Source organism: Gadus morhua, chromosome 11, assembly GCF_902167405.1.
Source record: "Gadus morhua chromosome 11, gadMor3.0, whole genome shotgun sequence".
Lineage (NCBI taxonomy): Eukaryota > Metazoa > Chordata > Actinopteri > Gadiformes > Gadidae > Gadus > Gadus morhua.
In genome coordinates this window covers 29,785,283-29,801,223 of record NC_044058.1, presented here as the reverse complement: position 1 = coordinate 29,801,223, position 15,941 = coordinate 29,785,283, and the positions used below count along the sequence as shown (strand labels likewise).

Genomic DNA, 15,941 nt, shown 5'->3' with positions numbered 1-15,941 from the left:
AGATGATGAAAATTTGTAGATGGAGGACGTATCACTCAGTAGAGCACAAAACAGCCCCATAACTGTATTACACACCTTCTCCTCATTCCATTATTTGAATTATCTGCAGATAGGGGGCGCAGTAGCGGATTTTCGCGGCTTTTGCCTCTCTGGCTCGCCGTAGAGGGGTGGAGTAGCAACATTATCAGATCTCGCGATAGCTGATTTCGTGGAAATCAAGAAAAACAAAACAAACGACAGCATCATGACAGCTGAGCAAGGACTTGTTTACATCGCCAAAGGACACTTTAACTGGAATCGGTGAATGCAAACATGACAGCGGGACCGACGGTAGGATGTGCCTTCTTGACATATTATTTAATAGACGCTGAGATGTACAGCAGATGAGCTTGCGTTGAGACAATACGCTTTATTATATTGTGCAATGACTATCAAAGGTTTCGTTTTACTCTCCTACCACGATGTTGTAGGATCGTTAGACCGCATGTATGCCCTACACAAAATAAGAACAAAAACATGTTGACATCCTGCCAGTAGCTCCTTATCTTCCCCCAACAGCCCAGGCTCATCTCCCACAGCGCCGTCGAGCCTGCGGTGGGGTTAAGGACTCTGTTGTTGTTTCTGACTAACCCACACTGACGACACTACTTCTCCCCATCAGGCCCCCGTTTAGTTGTCTAAATGTGCCTGTGATCTGAACGGTATCTGGGGGGACGTGAGGGAAGCCGTCAGACATGGAGGCAGTGCGACCAAAGAAGAGCAAGTCCAGATCGGCTGGGAAGCCTCAGGTGACTTCCACAGACGTTACCGCTTCAGTAATGTTAAATAATAATACTCAATGGATGTCACTGTTGACTGCCTCATCATGTGCTCCAGCTCACATGATGTCACATCTAGGGCAAATGTTAATGAACCCTAAAATCGATCTTTAAACTTCTCCCTGTCGTCCGGTGTTCTCTCAGCTATCTCAGAAGCAGAGGCCAGCAGAGGAGGGGTCTACGGCTCCGGCAGCTGCCCCAGATGAAGCTCTGTGTTCTGGGTTCTCTGATATCCATCTCAGCTTGCCCTACCAGGCGCCAGAGGAGCCAGCCCCCGCAGACGTTACCGAAACACAGCCGTCTGAAAGTCAGCCGAGCTCATCCTCACCGTCGGCGAGTAATGCCCAGACGTCGGCTCTGTCTTCAGACACGGCCCTCGCCACGTCCCAGCCGGTCTCTCAGATCGAGCTCAAAACACAGAAAACTGATGAGGAGCGCCTGGAGGAGACGCAAGGCCAGGAGCTCAGAGCCGAGCCGGAGAGCACAAAGACAGCCGGCCCCAGCCCTCAGAGATGGATCGAGTCTTGTTTATCAGCCAAGGTGGCGGACAGCCCGGCCGTGCCCAGCGCCCCGGCCCTCTACCCCTCCCTCACCTCTCTGGGGGAGGGGCCCCTGATGCAGCTCTCCGAGGAGGCCCTCCGGAGCTGTAAGACCCGAGGGCCCGCCGTGTTGGCCCTGGCGGAGCAGGAGTCCTCGCCCCCCAGCCTGCAGCCTCTGGGCTCCGTGGCAGAGCTCCCCCGGAGCCGGCTGTACCCCGAGTTACCCCAGACCGCGCCCGAGCTGGAGGTAAACCACTGCTGACACACTTTAAGACACATGACTCAGACTAACCACTGAATGCTCTTCAGAAGACAATATAACTATCGGGGCGATAGTGAAACAGTTAGTTAAATATTAATATGAGTGGAAATATTTGGTTCTGTGGTATAACTTCTATAACATCTGCTATAATGCTAGAGCTAGACATTCCTACCCCCATAAAGCCGATACGTTTGTTATTGGGGAAAGAGTTAACTATTACTATATTACTATTACTATACTACTACTACTACTACTACTGTTATATAGTAAGAGCCTGGCTCCTATGTAAAGTAAACCTGCAGTAACAAACTACTTCTAGTACTACTACAGATACTACTTCTATATAGTAAGAGCCTGGTTCCTATATAAAGTAAACCTGCAGTAACTAACTACTACTACTACTGTAAAGTAAAGCCTGGCTCCTATATAAAGTAAACATGCAGTAACTAATAAACCTGCAGTAACTAACTACTACGATACTTCTACTTCTACTACTCTAAAGTAAAGCATTGCTCCTGTATAAAGTACCCCTGCAGTAAATAACTACTACTTTACGACTACTACTACTCCTGTAACGTAAAGCCTTGCTCCTGTATAAAGTAAAGCTGCATTAAATAACTACTACTTTACTACTACTACTGCTACTGTAAAGTAAAGCCTTGCTCCTGTATAAAGTAACCCTGCAGTAACTAACTACCACTTTACTACTACCACTACTACTGTGACGTAAAGCCTTGCTGCTGTATAAAGCCCCCCTGGGTCTTGTGGGTGTGTCCAGGCCTTCTCCCTGGAGCACCTTGGTGTGTGGGAGATGGGCGGCGGGCTGAAGGCGTGGCTGGGCTGTGTGGAGGCGTGCGCGACCCAGTTCTGCAGCACGGCGCAGACGGACGGCCACGAGCTCACCGAGCTGCTGCAGAACTACTGGCGCTGCCGCCGACAGCTCACCCAGTCGCACACGCAGCTGCACACGCAGTCGTCGGACTGCAAGAGCACCCAGAACCGGCTGTGGAGCTTCAGGGACGAGCAGCTCACCCTGCAGGTCGGTCCCGCACCGCTGGGGGGGCGACCACGACGAGCACGCTGCTATCAACCCCCCACCTCTATCTAGACGGGATATCTCAACGGACCTCTATGGTCTAAAATTACACAAATGCTCTAAAAAGTTTGAAAGCATTGTGCGTTTTTAGCTTTAGTCATTAAGCAGACGCTTCTATCCAAAGCAACTAACAAGGGAGGTTGAGAACCAACAATTGTTAGTTATTGGCATGAACATCCTTGCTGTACCGACAGCGATATATTGTTGTTTCTCTCCCTTTTGACAAATCGCTTTGGACAATAGTGTCTGCTAAATGCCCTGAATGTAAATCTAAATGTTGGGAACACTTGAAGCATCCAATCAGAGATTGCCGTAGGTTCTGTAGTTGTAGTGCTGAGCAGCCCTAGGCCTCAGAGAAAAGGTAAACACCAATAAAGCATTTCTGACTTCCTGTGAGGCTCACAGACTCCCTGACCTCTGACTTCCTGTGAGGTTCACAGACTCCCTGACTTCCTGTGAGGTTCACAGACTCCCTGACTTCCTGTGAGGCTCACAGACTCCCTGACCTCCTGTGAGGCTCACAGACTCCCTGACCTCCTGTGAGGCTCACAGACTCCCTGACTTCCTGTGAGGCTCACAGACTCCCTGACTTCCTGTGAGGCTCACAGACTCCCTGACCTCCTGTGAGGCTCACAGACTCCCTGACCTCTGACCTCCTGTGAGGCTCACAGACTCCCTTTCTCCCCAGGGCCTGTGTGCGGACCAGGCCAAGGTGACCGGCTACCACCGGTTCCAGCAGGCTGACTTCAGCGCGACCGTGCTGTCGGAGCTCGGCCGGCTGCTGGAGACACGCTCCGAGCTGCTCCACCAGAAGGTGGTGCTGCACGCCTACACCGCCCTGCTGTCCCGCCTGCAGGTGGAGTCGTACCTGCACCGCCTGCTGACAGGTGAGAGGAAGAGGACATGTGTTCTGAGAAATGTTCTGCACGTCTTATCTCACCTTACCACGCACACTCTGTTAATGTTGATATGAGGTGTGCCAGAACACACAACACAACTCGGTTATGTTAATATGACGTGTTCCAGAACACGCAACACAACTTTGTCATGTTCTGTGATGTGTTCCAGAACACACAACGCAACTTGGTTATGTTGTATGATGTGTTCCAGAACGCACAACGCGCAACACAACTTTGTTAGGTTGCATGATGAGTTCCAGAAGACACAACACAACTTTGTTATGTTGTATGACATGTTCCAGAACACGTAACACAACTTTGTTGACATTTGTGTTGACCCAGACTGACCCTCCGATAGGTAAAACAGGATATATATCACTTATGTTTACTCCTTCGTATGTAAATAGCATGATCACTAAAACAAAAGGGTTCGGGACTATTTTACTTTTAGATACTTTTGTTTTCTTGATCATTTTCTCTGGTACACCATCCCCGTTGTATCGATGGTGTACCGTGGTAGAGGCCTGTTGAACGGGCCTGACGTACGCAGTGGGTCTGCCCCCCCTGGCCCCCAGCCCCTGCTGACGTGTTTGCGTTGTTCTCAGGCTGCGGCGGCGGGAGCTCCCGGCCCGGCTCGCTGCAGCCGCTGAAGGAGGCCGTCGGCGTCCTGTTCAGCTTCACCCGCAGGGTGCTCGACGACGCCCAGTTCCAGACCGACATCCACCACTGGCTGGAGAGACTGGTATGAACACACACACACACACACACACGCACGCACACACACACACACACACACACACACGCACACACATACACACACACACACACACACACACACACACACACACACACACACACACATGCAGACACGCTCTTATGCAGGCACGCATGCATACACATACGCACACACACAAATAAGCACACTCACACACACACACACACACACACACCCTCTTGGGTTTGAAGGGTGCTGTATAAATACATTAGCCTTGCCTCGCGATGGCATTCTTTCTCTCGCCATGTTCCAACTTGGCAATTATTTGATGACATATTCCCCTGTGGTTCCTTCTCTAACCACTAGGTGGCGGTACTACTACAACTTGGGGGCACTGGAGAGCGTCTGTATCTACTGTGCCATCTGCTGTGTTGTCCTGCTGGAATGGGAAAGTGGGCAGCCAACTTCCTACAGGTTAATGCCCGTCCTTTATTCCCAAATGTTAAAGTGATGTTATTTTAAAGGGTCAACATGCAGGTTGATAAATGTGAGGGTAAAGTTTAAAATTACATCATTTATCAATCAATTTACCTCATACTTTCCCACAATTAGTTTACCAGGCTTGGCCAACCTGGAAGTTGCCCTCTAACCCGAGTGTCGTTCTGTTTCAGGTCGAGGTGTGGGGCGAGAACGGCGGAGTCCAGCACTTCATGAAGGCTCTGACCATCCTCATGTCTCCGGCCAGGTGATCTGAACCCCCCCCCCCCCGCTGTGATCACGTGACCCAGAAGATAGAGCTTCATTTAACCAATCACACCTGTTTGAATGCTCTTCCTTTCCCCCGCTGACCTCGTGACCTTTGTGACCTTTGACCCCAGACACAGAGCAGAGTTCCTGGGCCACATGAGGCCGTGTGAGAGCCTGACCTCAGGGGGGGGGCCCGCGTCGGGGAACTGGACCCTGGTGGACGAGGGGGGAGAGGAGGTGAGCCGACAGAGTGACCCTCAGACCAGTAGCCCTCCCTCAGACCAGTAGCCCTCCCTCAGACCAGTAGCACTGTCTCAGACCAGTAGCACTCTCTCAGACCAGTAGCACTCCCTCAGACCAGTAGCACTCTCTCAGACCAGTAGCACTCCCTCAGACCAGTAGCACTGTCTCAGACCAGTAGCACTGTCTCAGACCAGTAGCCCTCCCTCAGACCAGTAGCCCTCCCTCAGACCAGTAGCCCTCCCTCAGACCAGTAGCACTCTCCCAGAGACAGAGTGACCCTCAGACCAGTAGCACTCTCCCAGAGGACAGAGTGACCCTCAGACCAGTAGCCCTCCCTCAGACCAGTAGCCCTCCCTCAGACCAGTAGCCCTCCCTCAGACCAGTAGCACTCCCTCAGACCAGTAGCACTCCCTCAGACCAGTAGCCCTCCCTCAGACCAGTAGCCCTCCCTCAGACCAGTAGCCCTCCCTCAGACCAGTAGCCCTCCCTCAGACCAGTAGCCCTCCCTCAGACCAGTAGCACTCCCTCAGACCAGTAGCTCTAATAGTCAGTAGCACTAATAATCATATATAGTCACCTAGTGTGCTAGGTCAACATTAAACATGTGTTGCATTCATCTCTCAAGGTCCATCTGAGGGCTCAGGGCAGAACCCACTAGTGTGTGAGTAAGGTCTGATATTAAGGTCCTGTCCCTCCAGGACGAGGACCCCGGCAGCAGCTGGCTGCTGCTCTGTGAGGAGGACCTGATCTCGCTGCTCGCCCAGTTCCCCTTCAAGGACCTGTACTCACACATGCTGGGCATCAGCAGGCAGGGTGAGCCGTCTGCCTGTCTGTCCGTCTGTCCGTCTGTCTGTCTGTCTGTCTGTCTGTCTGTCTGTCTGTCTGTCTGTCTGTCTGTCTGTCTGTCTGTCTGTCTGTCTGTCTGTCTGTCTGTCTGTCTGTCTGTCTGTCGTAGGCAGGGTGAGCCGTCTTTCTGTCCGTCCGTCTGTCTGTCTGTCTGTCTTTCTGTGTGTCTGTCTGTGTGTCCCTCTGTCTGTCTGTCTGTCTGGTTGGACCCTAACCCTAACCCCCCTCCCTGTCTAGGCGTGTACGAGCCCCAGGCCTGCTCCAGCCAGAAGATAATGAGGATCTTCGCCTTCGCCTCCTCGCTCATCGAGGTTCTGGCCGTCGGCCTGCAAACGTACAACCGGGCCCGGTACCGACAGCTGGTCAAACGGATCGGCCGCAGCATCAGGTCCGCCCCCCCCCCCCCCCCCTCCCGGTCGGTCCTCGATTAGCGAGCCCTACGCCGCAGAGGAAGAGATGAACGAGACCGGTGACCGTCTGTCCCTCTGTCCCCGTCCGCCCCCCCCAGGATGACGGTGTGCTACGTGAGTGACCACTGGGCTCAGTACGTCAGTGTCAGCGGCGTTGGGGGCTCCGGCTCCTCCACACACTCTCTGTCCATGGACAAGCTGCAGCTGGAGTACGACCACCTGTTCCTCCGGGCCGTGGTCCACGTCCTCCGCAACAAGAGGTGAGTGCTGCTGCTCTGGGCTCCGCCGTGAGGGCTCTGCTGCGGGCGCGTGGTGAGGAGCAACGAGGGCCCCCCCGCAACATGAACTCAACCAGACGCCAACACTTGCACTGTTGTTTGCTCTAATGTGTGTCTGTGATGTCTGTGATTCCAATATTCTAAACTTATTTCTTGTTATTTTTGTGTTGTTTCACGAGTTAAGCACATTGTATGGATGTTTTGCAATATGAGAAAGTAAATATAGAGTACTTTTATCTATTGACCTTATATTTAACTTTTAATGTATTCTACATTCATTTGTTAATTTGACAAATACACTTTGAAGTCCATTTCTAATGAGCCCTCTCCTCTCCCCTCCTCCTCTCCTCTCCTATCCCCTCTCCCCTCTCCTCTCCCCTCCTCCTCCCCTCCCCTCCTCCCCTCCCCCCCTCCTCTCCCCTCTCCTCCCCCCCTCCCCTCTCCTCTCCCCTCCTCCTCTCCTCCCCTCCCCTCCCCTCCTCTCCTCTGATAGGCTGGGCATCTGGCTGTTCATGTCGGAGATGCCCTATGGCACGCTGTCCAGCGCCATGCTGTGGAGGGTGCTCTACGTCATGCAGTGTGCTGAGACAGAGGGCCCCCGGGCCCTCGCCCCCACGGAGAACACCCACGCCTGTCTGCAGGCCCTCAGAGGTACCCAGCACCCCCACCCAAACACCACCCACACACACCACCCAAACACACCGCCCACACACAGCCACTCAAGCCATGGCTCTTAGTCCCGCCTGTCCGCTGGCCGCCGCCCTAACGCGGGGCCGACCTGTCCTCCTCCGCCAGACCCAGAGCACCAGGAGCGCTTCCAGAGCTGGCTGGGGGAGGTGAACAGCTCGGACGGCATCGCCCTCCTCACCGCCCTGGCCCACATGGCCACGCCCACCCAGCACTCGGACCCCACCTTCATCAACACCATCACCCTCATCATCTACCAGGTAGGTGACTCCGGGACGGACGGCTGCACCCGGAGCAGCAGAGAGGGACGGGGGCAGCCCCTCCACCTCGTTCACACACCAGATGTGTCTTCAAAGAACAGGAATAACCAGCTGCTGCCTCGTCTCCCTCACTGCTACAGTCGTATGACTTTTCCACCTTGAAGCCAATCCACGTCTAACCCTAACCCTTCTTTTATATTCTACGTCTCTCGTCTCCCCCCCTCCCCCCTCCCCTGTCTCCCCTGTCTCCCCCCTGTCTCCCCTGTCTCCCCCCTGCCTCCCCCTTCCCCCTCTCTCCCCTCTCCCCCCTGTCTCCCCCCCTCCCCCCCTGTCTCCCCTGTCTCCCCCTGTCTCCCCTGTCTCCCCCCTCTCCCCTGTCTCCCCCTGTCTCCCCCTCTCTCCCCTGTCTCCCCCCCCCCCCCAGGTGTCCTACGTCAGTGTGGCCACCAGGGAGACCTACTCCAAGGTGGGCCGGGAGCTGCTGGCTGCCATAGCAACGGCCCATCCCTATGTCATCTCCGTGGTGCTGGAGAGGCTGAGGGAGACGGTCCAGATCGTGGGCATGGTACGCCACCCTCCCGCCATCCTCAGTGGGCTCATGCTGCTGGCTAGCCACCTATACACACACACACTCTGTCTCAGTCCATCACTGAGGGAGGATAGTCACTGTGTTTTTGTGTTTGTGTGTGTGTGTGTGTGTGTGTGTGTGTGTGTGTGCGCATTTGATGTGTGTGGGGTGTACGTGTGTGTGTGTGTGTGTGTCTCTCTCTCTCTCTCTCTCTCTCTCTCTCTCTCTCTCTCTCTCTCTCTCTCTCTCTCTCTCTCTCTCTCTCTCTCTCTCTCTCTCTCTCTCCCTCCCTCCCCCTCTCTCCCCCCAGGTGGCCCTGTACCTGTGTAAGGAGCTGCCTCTGTGCCTGTGGAAGCCGGGGGCGGAGGAGGTGTGTGTGATCGGGGCGTGGCTGCTCCAGCACCCCCTCCAGGCGGTGGAGAACCAGCTGGCCTGCGTGGTGCTGGAGGGGCTGCACTGGGGCCACTCACAGGTAGGCCGCCGACCCTGGTGAACCCTGGAGGTGAGCTGGGGCTGATCACACTAAGCCCCCTGTCTGTGTGCAGGACGGTGCCCTGGCCCTGCCGCCCTCGCTCCACAGCGAGGTGGCCCTGCTGGTGGCCGAGGCGTACCAGAAGTACCTCACAGACAAACCCTACGCAGGCCTCATCTCAGAGGGCATCAAACAGGTACGCTCGCCCACCGCAGCCTGGGGCGCATTATCCACCGGTTAGGAAGCTACTGCTGCTCCCTCCCTCCCTCCCTCCCTCCCTCCCTCCCTAACTCCCTCCCTCCCTCTCTACTCCTCCCTCCCCTCACAGCTCCCTCCCTCCCCCCCTCCCTGCTCCTCCCTCCCCCTCTGCTCCTGCCTCCCCTCTCTGCTCCTCCCTCCCTCTCTGCTCCTCCCTCCCTCCCTGCTCCTCCCTCCCCTCACGGCTCCCTCCCTCCCCCCCTCCCTGCTCCTCCCTCCCCCTCTGCTCCTGCCTCCCCTCTCTGCTCCTCCCTCCCCCTCTGCTCCTCCCTCCCCCTCTGCTCCTCCCTCCCCTCTCGGCTCCCTCCCTCCCTCCCTCTCTGCTCCTCCCTCCCTCCCTGCTCCTCCCTCCCCTCTCTGCTCCTTCCTCCCCTCTCGGCTCCCTCCCTCCCTACGTTCCTCCTCCAATGAGGAGTGCACGTACATTTGATGGACAGGCAAGGTGGATTCTGTGAACCAACCGGGGAACAGATGCTCTGATTGGTCACAAAGGTCTAAAGTCTAAAACCAAGCTCCGAGGCGGGCAGGCAGCCACCCACAGCGGACCGTCTCACAGAGGGTCTCCCTCCCCAATGGCTGACCGACGGACATTCTCAGACCATCCCACCCTCGTACATCGTACCTCTAACACCATGAGGGGCCCGCTATGTGTCCCCGCGCGTCCTCAGTCCTCCGTCTGTCTCCCCCAGGTGTCCTACCTGGCCAGCGTGCTGCGTCTGGGCGTGTCCCCTGAGGCCTCCTTCAGCCAGTGGGCGTGGCAGATGTTGCTGAGGCTGAAGCTCCATGGCAACAGCCAGAACCCCCAGGCGGCCTGGGCCGGCCCGGGCTCCGCCTCCAGCCCGCCCCCGGAGATCACGCACGCCCCCAGCATGCACTCTGTCCTCCGGGCCGTGAAGGCCGGCCTCCCCATCGGCTGCTACCTGTCTGTTGCCATGACGACCGCGGGGCACAGGTTAGCCACACAAACACCTGATCCATAACCGCGGTTCTCAACTGGTGGTTCGCGAGCCATAACCGGGCCCCCTGAGCGGGTCCCAGAGCACCTGCCAGCCCTTATCCCTAGATACAAGCCTGTGAACCTACTAATGTTTCAATGTTAATTCATTTTTCAGTGGCTTACTTCTTTATTGAGTTCAGGCCCAATGTTTGCAGCTGTTTTGTTCTCTCCATGTTTTCAACAGTGCATTGATTGGCATTCATATTGTGGGGTGGAGACTTAATGACTGAGGACCCATTTGGGCCCAGAGGCCGGACCAGCTGAGGACCACAGATCTAGAGTCAGATGTTCCTCATGGGTTCCTCTCTGTCCTCATTGGTTCCTCTGTCCTCATGGGCTCCTCTCTGTCCTCATGGGTTCCTCTCTGTCCTCATGGGTTCCTCTCTGTCCTCATGGGTTCCTCTCTGTCCTCATGGGTTCCTCTCTGACCTCATGGGTTCCTATCTGTCCTCATGGGTCCCTCTCTGTCCTCATGGGTTCCTCTCTGTCCTCATGGGTTCCCTCTCTGTCCTCATGGGTTCCTCTCTGTCCTCATGGGTTCCTCTCTGTCCTCATGGGCTCCTCTCTGTCTTCATGGGTTCATCTCTGTCCTCATGGGACCCTGTCTGTCCTCATGGGCTCCTCTCTGTCCTCATGGGCTCCTCTCTGTCCTCATGGGCTCCTCTCTGTCCTCATGGGTTCCTCTCTGTCCTCATGGGCTCCTCTCTGTCCTCATGGGTTCCTCTCTGTCCTCATGGGTTCCTCTCTGTCCTCATGGGTTCCTCTCTGTTCCTGCAGTCTGGAGGAGTTCTGCACAGAGGGGGTGGTTCTGCTGAAGAGTCTGATCCAGGCGCGCTACCTGAAGGCGGCCGTCCACCTGCTGGCCAACGTCCTGCCCCCCTCCTACCACCTGGGCTTCTACCTGCTCAAAAACGCCCAGTAAGGCCGGCCCCCAGCTCCCACCGTGACCTCTGACCGGCCATGTTGACCTTTACACATAACTGTGACCTCTGACCCGCCATGTTGACCTTTACACATAACCGTGACTTCTGACCCGCCATGTTGACCTTTACACATAGCCGTGACCTCTGACCCGCCATGTTGACCTTTGCACATAGCCGTGACCTCCGACCGGCAGCATTGACCTTCACACTCAGGCCTTTCGCTTTAAAAGCACAGGACAGAGGTCATAGTATCTGTAGGAATCAGGGATACAGGCTTTTCGTTGTTTTCTCTCTGGACCCTAACCACACTAAGAACACATAGAGTAGGTGTCTGTACATACAGATAGAGAAGTGCTTCCTATAGGCTTACTTTACTAAAGTGCTTTCTAAATGTTGAAACAATTTCTAAAGTTCCACCAATACGAACCAGCGCAGTTTCCTAACATCGTTTGAGTGTTTGATGCCTTGTTGTTGTCTGTATTGTGTTTCGTTGTCGTGCTCCCCAGCTTTGTGAGTTGTGTCCAGTTGTTCCTGCAGAGCGACAGCGTGTGTCCTCAGGGCGTTACGCAGCAGGTCACCCACCGGGTGGCGCCACTGCTCGTCGGGGGGGCCTACGGGGACAACGTCAGGCTGCTGAACAGCGTGATCCAGGTAGCTCCCACAGGACTACTCTTTAATGTTCACCGAGCGGCCATGTTGGATCCAAACATTAGCTGGGTGGGGATTGAAATGAATTCCACTTTCAGTTCCCTTGAGATCTTTAGTGTCCACAGTGAGTGACTGAAGGGAGATGGGTCCTTGGTTTAACATCTCAACTGAAGGCGGTGCTTTTCTGGATACAATAAGAGATCGATATACTATCTTATGATCCTGAAATTTGAAAGAGTGTCAGTCATGGACTGAAGTGACGGCCCCTCCAGCAGCCGCACCGTCCCTCCCTCCACTCTCCCCCAGCATCACGCCTCTCTCTCTCCCAGACCCACGTGATGGAGAGCTCTAGGCCCGGTCGCGTGGGCGTGGCGGCGGTCCTGGAGTTCTGGGTGGGCGTCCTCACCCAGCAGAACCTGTGGTTCCGTGACCGGACGGTTCTGTTCCTCATGGACCAGATCTGCCGCTCGGCCTTCATCTACCACCACGAGGAGTGTGTGCAGAAGCTGCTGTATGAGCAGCACAAGGTACTCCCCTCCCCTGTACCCCCTCACCTGTACCCCCTCACCTGTACCCCCTCACCTGTACCCCCTCACCTGTACCCCCCTCACCTGTACCCCCCACCTGTACCCCCTCACCTGTACCCCCTCACCTGTACCCCCCTCACCTGTACCCCCCTCACCTGTACCCCCTCACCTGTACCCCCCTCACCTGTACCCCCCTCACCTGTACCCCCCTCACCTGTACTCCACCTGTACACATCTGTACCCCCCTCACCTGTACCCCCCTCACCTGTACCCCCCTCACCTGTACTCCACCTGTACACACCTGTACCCCCCTCACCTGTACCCCCTCACCTGTACCCCCCTCACCTGTACTCCACCTGTACACACCTGTACCCCCCTCACCTGTACCCCCCTCACCTGTACCACTCGCACCTGAACCTTCCTCACCTGTATTCACCTTTACCCCCTCACCTGTACTCACCTGTACACACCTGTACCCCCCTAACCTGTACACACCTGTACCCCCTCACCTGTACTCACCTTTACCCCCTCACCTGTACAACCCTGCCTTCCCCTCCCCTAAACCAGCGAGGATGATGACTCATCCTCGTCATCACGTCCGAGTTCTCACGCTTTCTGTTGTCGTCACGCAGAATGCCTTGGGTTACCATGGCAACCGAGGAATGCTCTCCTCGCTGGTGGGCTGGATTTCCGGAAGTGCCACGCCTTCTTTCATCGAGGGCCAATCCATGAGCGGGGAGGTGAGAGTCCCTGACAACGCTGAATCCTGATTGGCAGAGATGGAGGTGCCTCAGCCCTGCTCTGTGTGTGTGTGTGTGTGTGTGTGTGTGTGTGTGTGTGTGTGTGTGTGTGTGTGTGTGTGTGTGTGTGTGTGTGTGTGTGTGTGTGTGTGTGTGTGTGTGTGTGTGTGTGTCTGTGGGCTGAAACCAGGATCTTCTTCTGTGCTAAAATCTGCGCCACCGTTTCCCCCTTACTGACTGTGTGTGTGCGTGTTGTGTGTGTGTGTGTGTGTGTGTGTGTGTGTGTGTGTGTGTGTGTGTGTGTGTGTGTGTGTGTGTGTGTGTGTGTGTGTGTGTGTGTGTGTGTGTGTGTGTGCATGCGTGTGTTGGCAGGTGTGGTTCGCCTGGCTGGTGCTGAACATGGAGCGTCTGTTCGAGGAGGACTGTCAGCTGCGACGCTGCGTGGAGCACGAGCTGGTGTCAGAGCCCAACCTGACCTCAGACCAGGCCCTCAAGGTACTCACTGCCTCACCTCTCCACTGTGCTCCCGGTCAGGTGGAGCTGGGATAAGTGAATCAAATGACACTCAGATTAGAGCTGTTAAAGAGCAGCTTTTAAGGATAGCTTCAAAGAGAATAGAATACAACTACCGTAATTTTTCGGACTATAAGCCGCGCCTTTTTTCCCATTTTGCAATTCTGCGGCTTATATAACGGTGCCTAATCTTTGAATTTTATATCTAACGGCCACTAGGGGGCCTCCTAAATCTATGGATTTTTAAGCGGCGGGCTCCAGTGCGGCTTATATTATGTAAACATCATTAAATTTAGCTGCTGCGCCTTAAAGTGCAGAAAATACGGTAGGTCAAATGTATAAAACACAACCTAATCAAAGGCAACAAAAATGTGTGTGCATAAATAGATAAAGGCTGTGGATGGACATGCACCAAGGAATGGACACACACACATTGTGTGTCCGACCCTGCTTGTTGTGTTGCGTTGGGTGTCTTGTTGTGTTGTGTGATGTGTTGTGTTGTTTGATGCGTGGTGTGTTTTGTTGTGTGATGCGTGGTGTGATGCGGTGTGCGTTTTGTTGTGTGTCCGACCCTGTGTGTCGTGGTGTGATGCTTGGTGCGTTGTGTTGTGTGATGCGGTGTGTGTCATCGTGTGCGTCTGACCCCGTGTGTCGTGTGTGGCTGCAGAAGGCGCAGCAGCGTCTGAAGCTGCCCGTGGCGCCGTCTCTGGAGCGGCTGCAGATCTACCGCTGGGCGGGGCAGGCCCTGGCCACGCCCCCGGACCACCCGCTGCTGCCCCTGGTCTGGCAGAGGTTCCTGCAGCTCTACTTCAGGCAGCCCGGCCCCGAGTACGGGTGGGTGGGACGCACGCACACACACACACACACGCACACACATTCAGACACACACAGACACACAGACATAGACACACCTTCAGACACACACACTGACACACGCACGCACGCACGCACGCACACACACACACACACACACACACACACACACACACACACACACACACACACACAGACATAGACACACCTTCAGACACACACACGCACACACACACACACACACACACACACACACACACACACGGACACACACGGACACACACGGACACAGGACTTCAGGACTTCGCAATCATTGTTGGATCTTAAGGTAGGGTCCCCCCTGCACCCCCTGCTGTGTCTGACTGCGTCCCCCCCTGCTGTGTGTCTGACGGTGCCCCCCCTGACTCCGCCCCCGTGTCCCCTGCAGGATGAACGCGGGCGGCTGCATCGGGCGGCGGTTCTTCCAGGCCTCGCCGCACGCCGCCCTGCTGCGGGCGCTGAGGCAGCGGCTCCAGGAGGTCTCTGACTTCCACCACGCCGCCAGCCAGGCCCTCAGAGCGCCCCCCCTCAGCGGCCCCGCCCCGGACCCCCCCCTGCTGCCCCCGTACCTGCCCTCCCCCCAGCTGCACACCGAGCTGGTCAGGTGGGTCACGCCCTCACCTGTCCTCCGCTCTGATTGGCTGGCTCTGATCTAGCAGATCAGGGCCAGCTGCCTGTTTGTCTCTAGTCTTACTGCCTGTTTGTCTCTAGTCTTACCGCCTGTTTGTCTCTAGTCTTACTGCCTGTTTGTCTTACTGCCTGTTTGTCTCTAGTCTTACTGCATGTTTGTCTCTAGTCTTTCTGACTCTTTGTCTCTATTCTTACCGTCTGTTTGTCTCCAGGTTGTTGGGGTGAATGGCTTCTATTCTTACCGTCTGTTTGTCTCCAGGTTGCTTGGGGTGATGGCCTCTATTCTTACCGTCTGTTTGTCTCCAGGTTGTTCGGGGTGATAGCCATGTGGTTTGACGACGAGACCCTCCAGAAACAGGAAGTGTACCTGCCCTCACTTCCTGCGCAGTACGAACCCCACAGGCTGGCGCAGGTCATGCAGAGACACCAGGTGTGTTCCCCGGGTCCTAGGGGCGTGGTTACCTGCTCTAGGGGCGTGGCTACCTGCTCTAGGGGCGTGGCTACCTGTTCTAGAGACGTGGTTACCCACTCTAGGGGCGGGGTTACCTGCTCTAGAGGCGTGGTCTCTGCTCTAGAGGCGGGGTTACCTGTTATAGAGCCAGATAAAAGCGTCTACTAAATGCCCTAGACATCAATGTGAATGTATCAGTGTATCAGAGCGGTCCCACGTCAGTAATGCCTCACTGAAGCCCCGTGCTGTGTGGTCCCACGTCAGTAATGCCTCACTGAAGCCCCGTGCTGTGTGGTCCCACGTCAGTAATGCATCACTGAAGCCCCGTGCTGTGTGTGCTCTCAGGAGCTGTGGCTGGACGCCGTGGAGCAGGAGCGCGTGCAGTTTGACCAGTGGGAGGTGCTCTCACTGTGGGAGAAGGCTCTCAGCGAGCCCCCCTTCGTCCGCAGCCAGGCCCTTGGCTTCACCGACTACAGCAGCCTGCACTCAGGTAGGCCCCTACCAGAGGACGTAGGGTTCATCAGAGGCCTCCACTCAGGTAGGCCCGTACCAGAGGATGTAG

At 55.7% G+C, this 15,941-nt stretch overlaps 1 protein-coding gene across 1 annotated transcript in view; it reads left to right on the top strand.

Annotated features, from left to right (window-relative positions):
• Nucleotides 1-191: 191 nt before the first annotated feature.
• Nucleotides 192-15,941, top strand: part of epg5 (ectopic P-granules autophagy protein 5 homolog (C. elegans)) — a 34,778-nt gene continuing 19,028 nt past the window's right edge. The window contains exons 1-27 of the mRNA XM_030370806.1: nucleotides 192-330; nucleotides 662-788; nucleotides 963-1,604; nucleotides 2,398-2,658; nucleotides 3,404-3,602; nucleotides 4,220-4,356; nucleotides 4,696-4,803; nucleotides 5,001-5,074; nucleotides 5,208-5,313; nucleotides 6,018-6,132; nucleotides 6,403-6,553; nucleotides 6,674-6,835; nucleotides 7,347-7,504; nucleotides 7,649-7,800; nucleotides 8,225-8,365; nucleotides 8,679-8,840; nucleotides 8,914-9,036; nucleotides 9,788-10,050; nucleotides 10,873-11,013; nucleotides 11,525-11,669; nucleotides 11,996-12,193; nucleotides 12,826-12,933; nucleotides 13,306-13,428; nucleotides 14,114-14,280; nucleotides 14,687-14,902; nucleotides 15,235-15,358; nucleotides 15,725-15,869. Of these exons, the coding sequence (XP_030226666.1) occupies nucleotides 735-788; nucleotides 963-1,604; nucleotides 2,398-2,658; nucleotides 3,404-3,602; nucleotides 4,220-4,356; nucleotides 4,696-4,803; nucleotides 5,001-5,074; nucleotides 5,208-5,313; nucleotides 6,018-6,132; nucleotides 6,403-6,553; nucleotides 6,674-6,835; nucleotides 7,347-7,504; nucleotides 7,649-7,800; nucleotides 8,225-8,365; nucleotides 8,679-8,840; nucleotides 8,914-9,036; nucleotides 9,788-10,050; nucleotides 10,873-11,013; nucleotides 11,525-11,669; nucleotides 11,996-12,193; nucleotides 12,826-12,933; nucleotides 13,306-13,428; nucleotides 14,114-14,280; nucleotides 14,687-14,902; nucleotides 15,235-15,358; nucleotides 15,725-15,869 (4,375 nt within the window). The 5' untranslated portion in view covers nucleotides 192-330; nucleotides 662-734. The remainder of the gene's footprint in view (nucleotides 331-661; nucleotides 789-962; nucleotides 1,605-2,397; nucleotides 2,659-3,403; nucleotides 3,603-4,219; nucleotides 4,357-4,695; nucleotides 4,804-5,000; nucleotides 5,075-5,207; nucleotides 5,314-6,017; nucleotides 6,133-6,402; nucleotides 6,554-6,673; nucleotides 6,836-7,346; nucleotides 7,505-7,648; nucleotides 7,801-8,224; nucleotides 8,366-8,678; nucleotides 8,841-8,913; nucleotides 9,037-9,787; nucleotides 10,051-10,872; nucleotides 11,014-11,524; nucleotides 11,670-11,995; nucleotides 12,194-12,825; nucleotides 12,934-13,305; nucleotides 13,429-14,113; nucleotides 14,281-14,686; nucleotides 14,903-15,234; nucleotides 15,359-15,724; nucleotides 15,870-15,941) is intronic.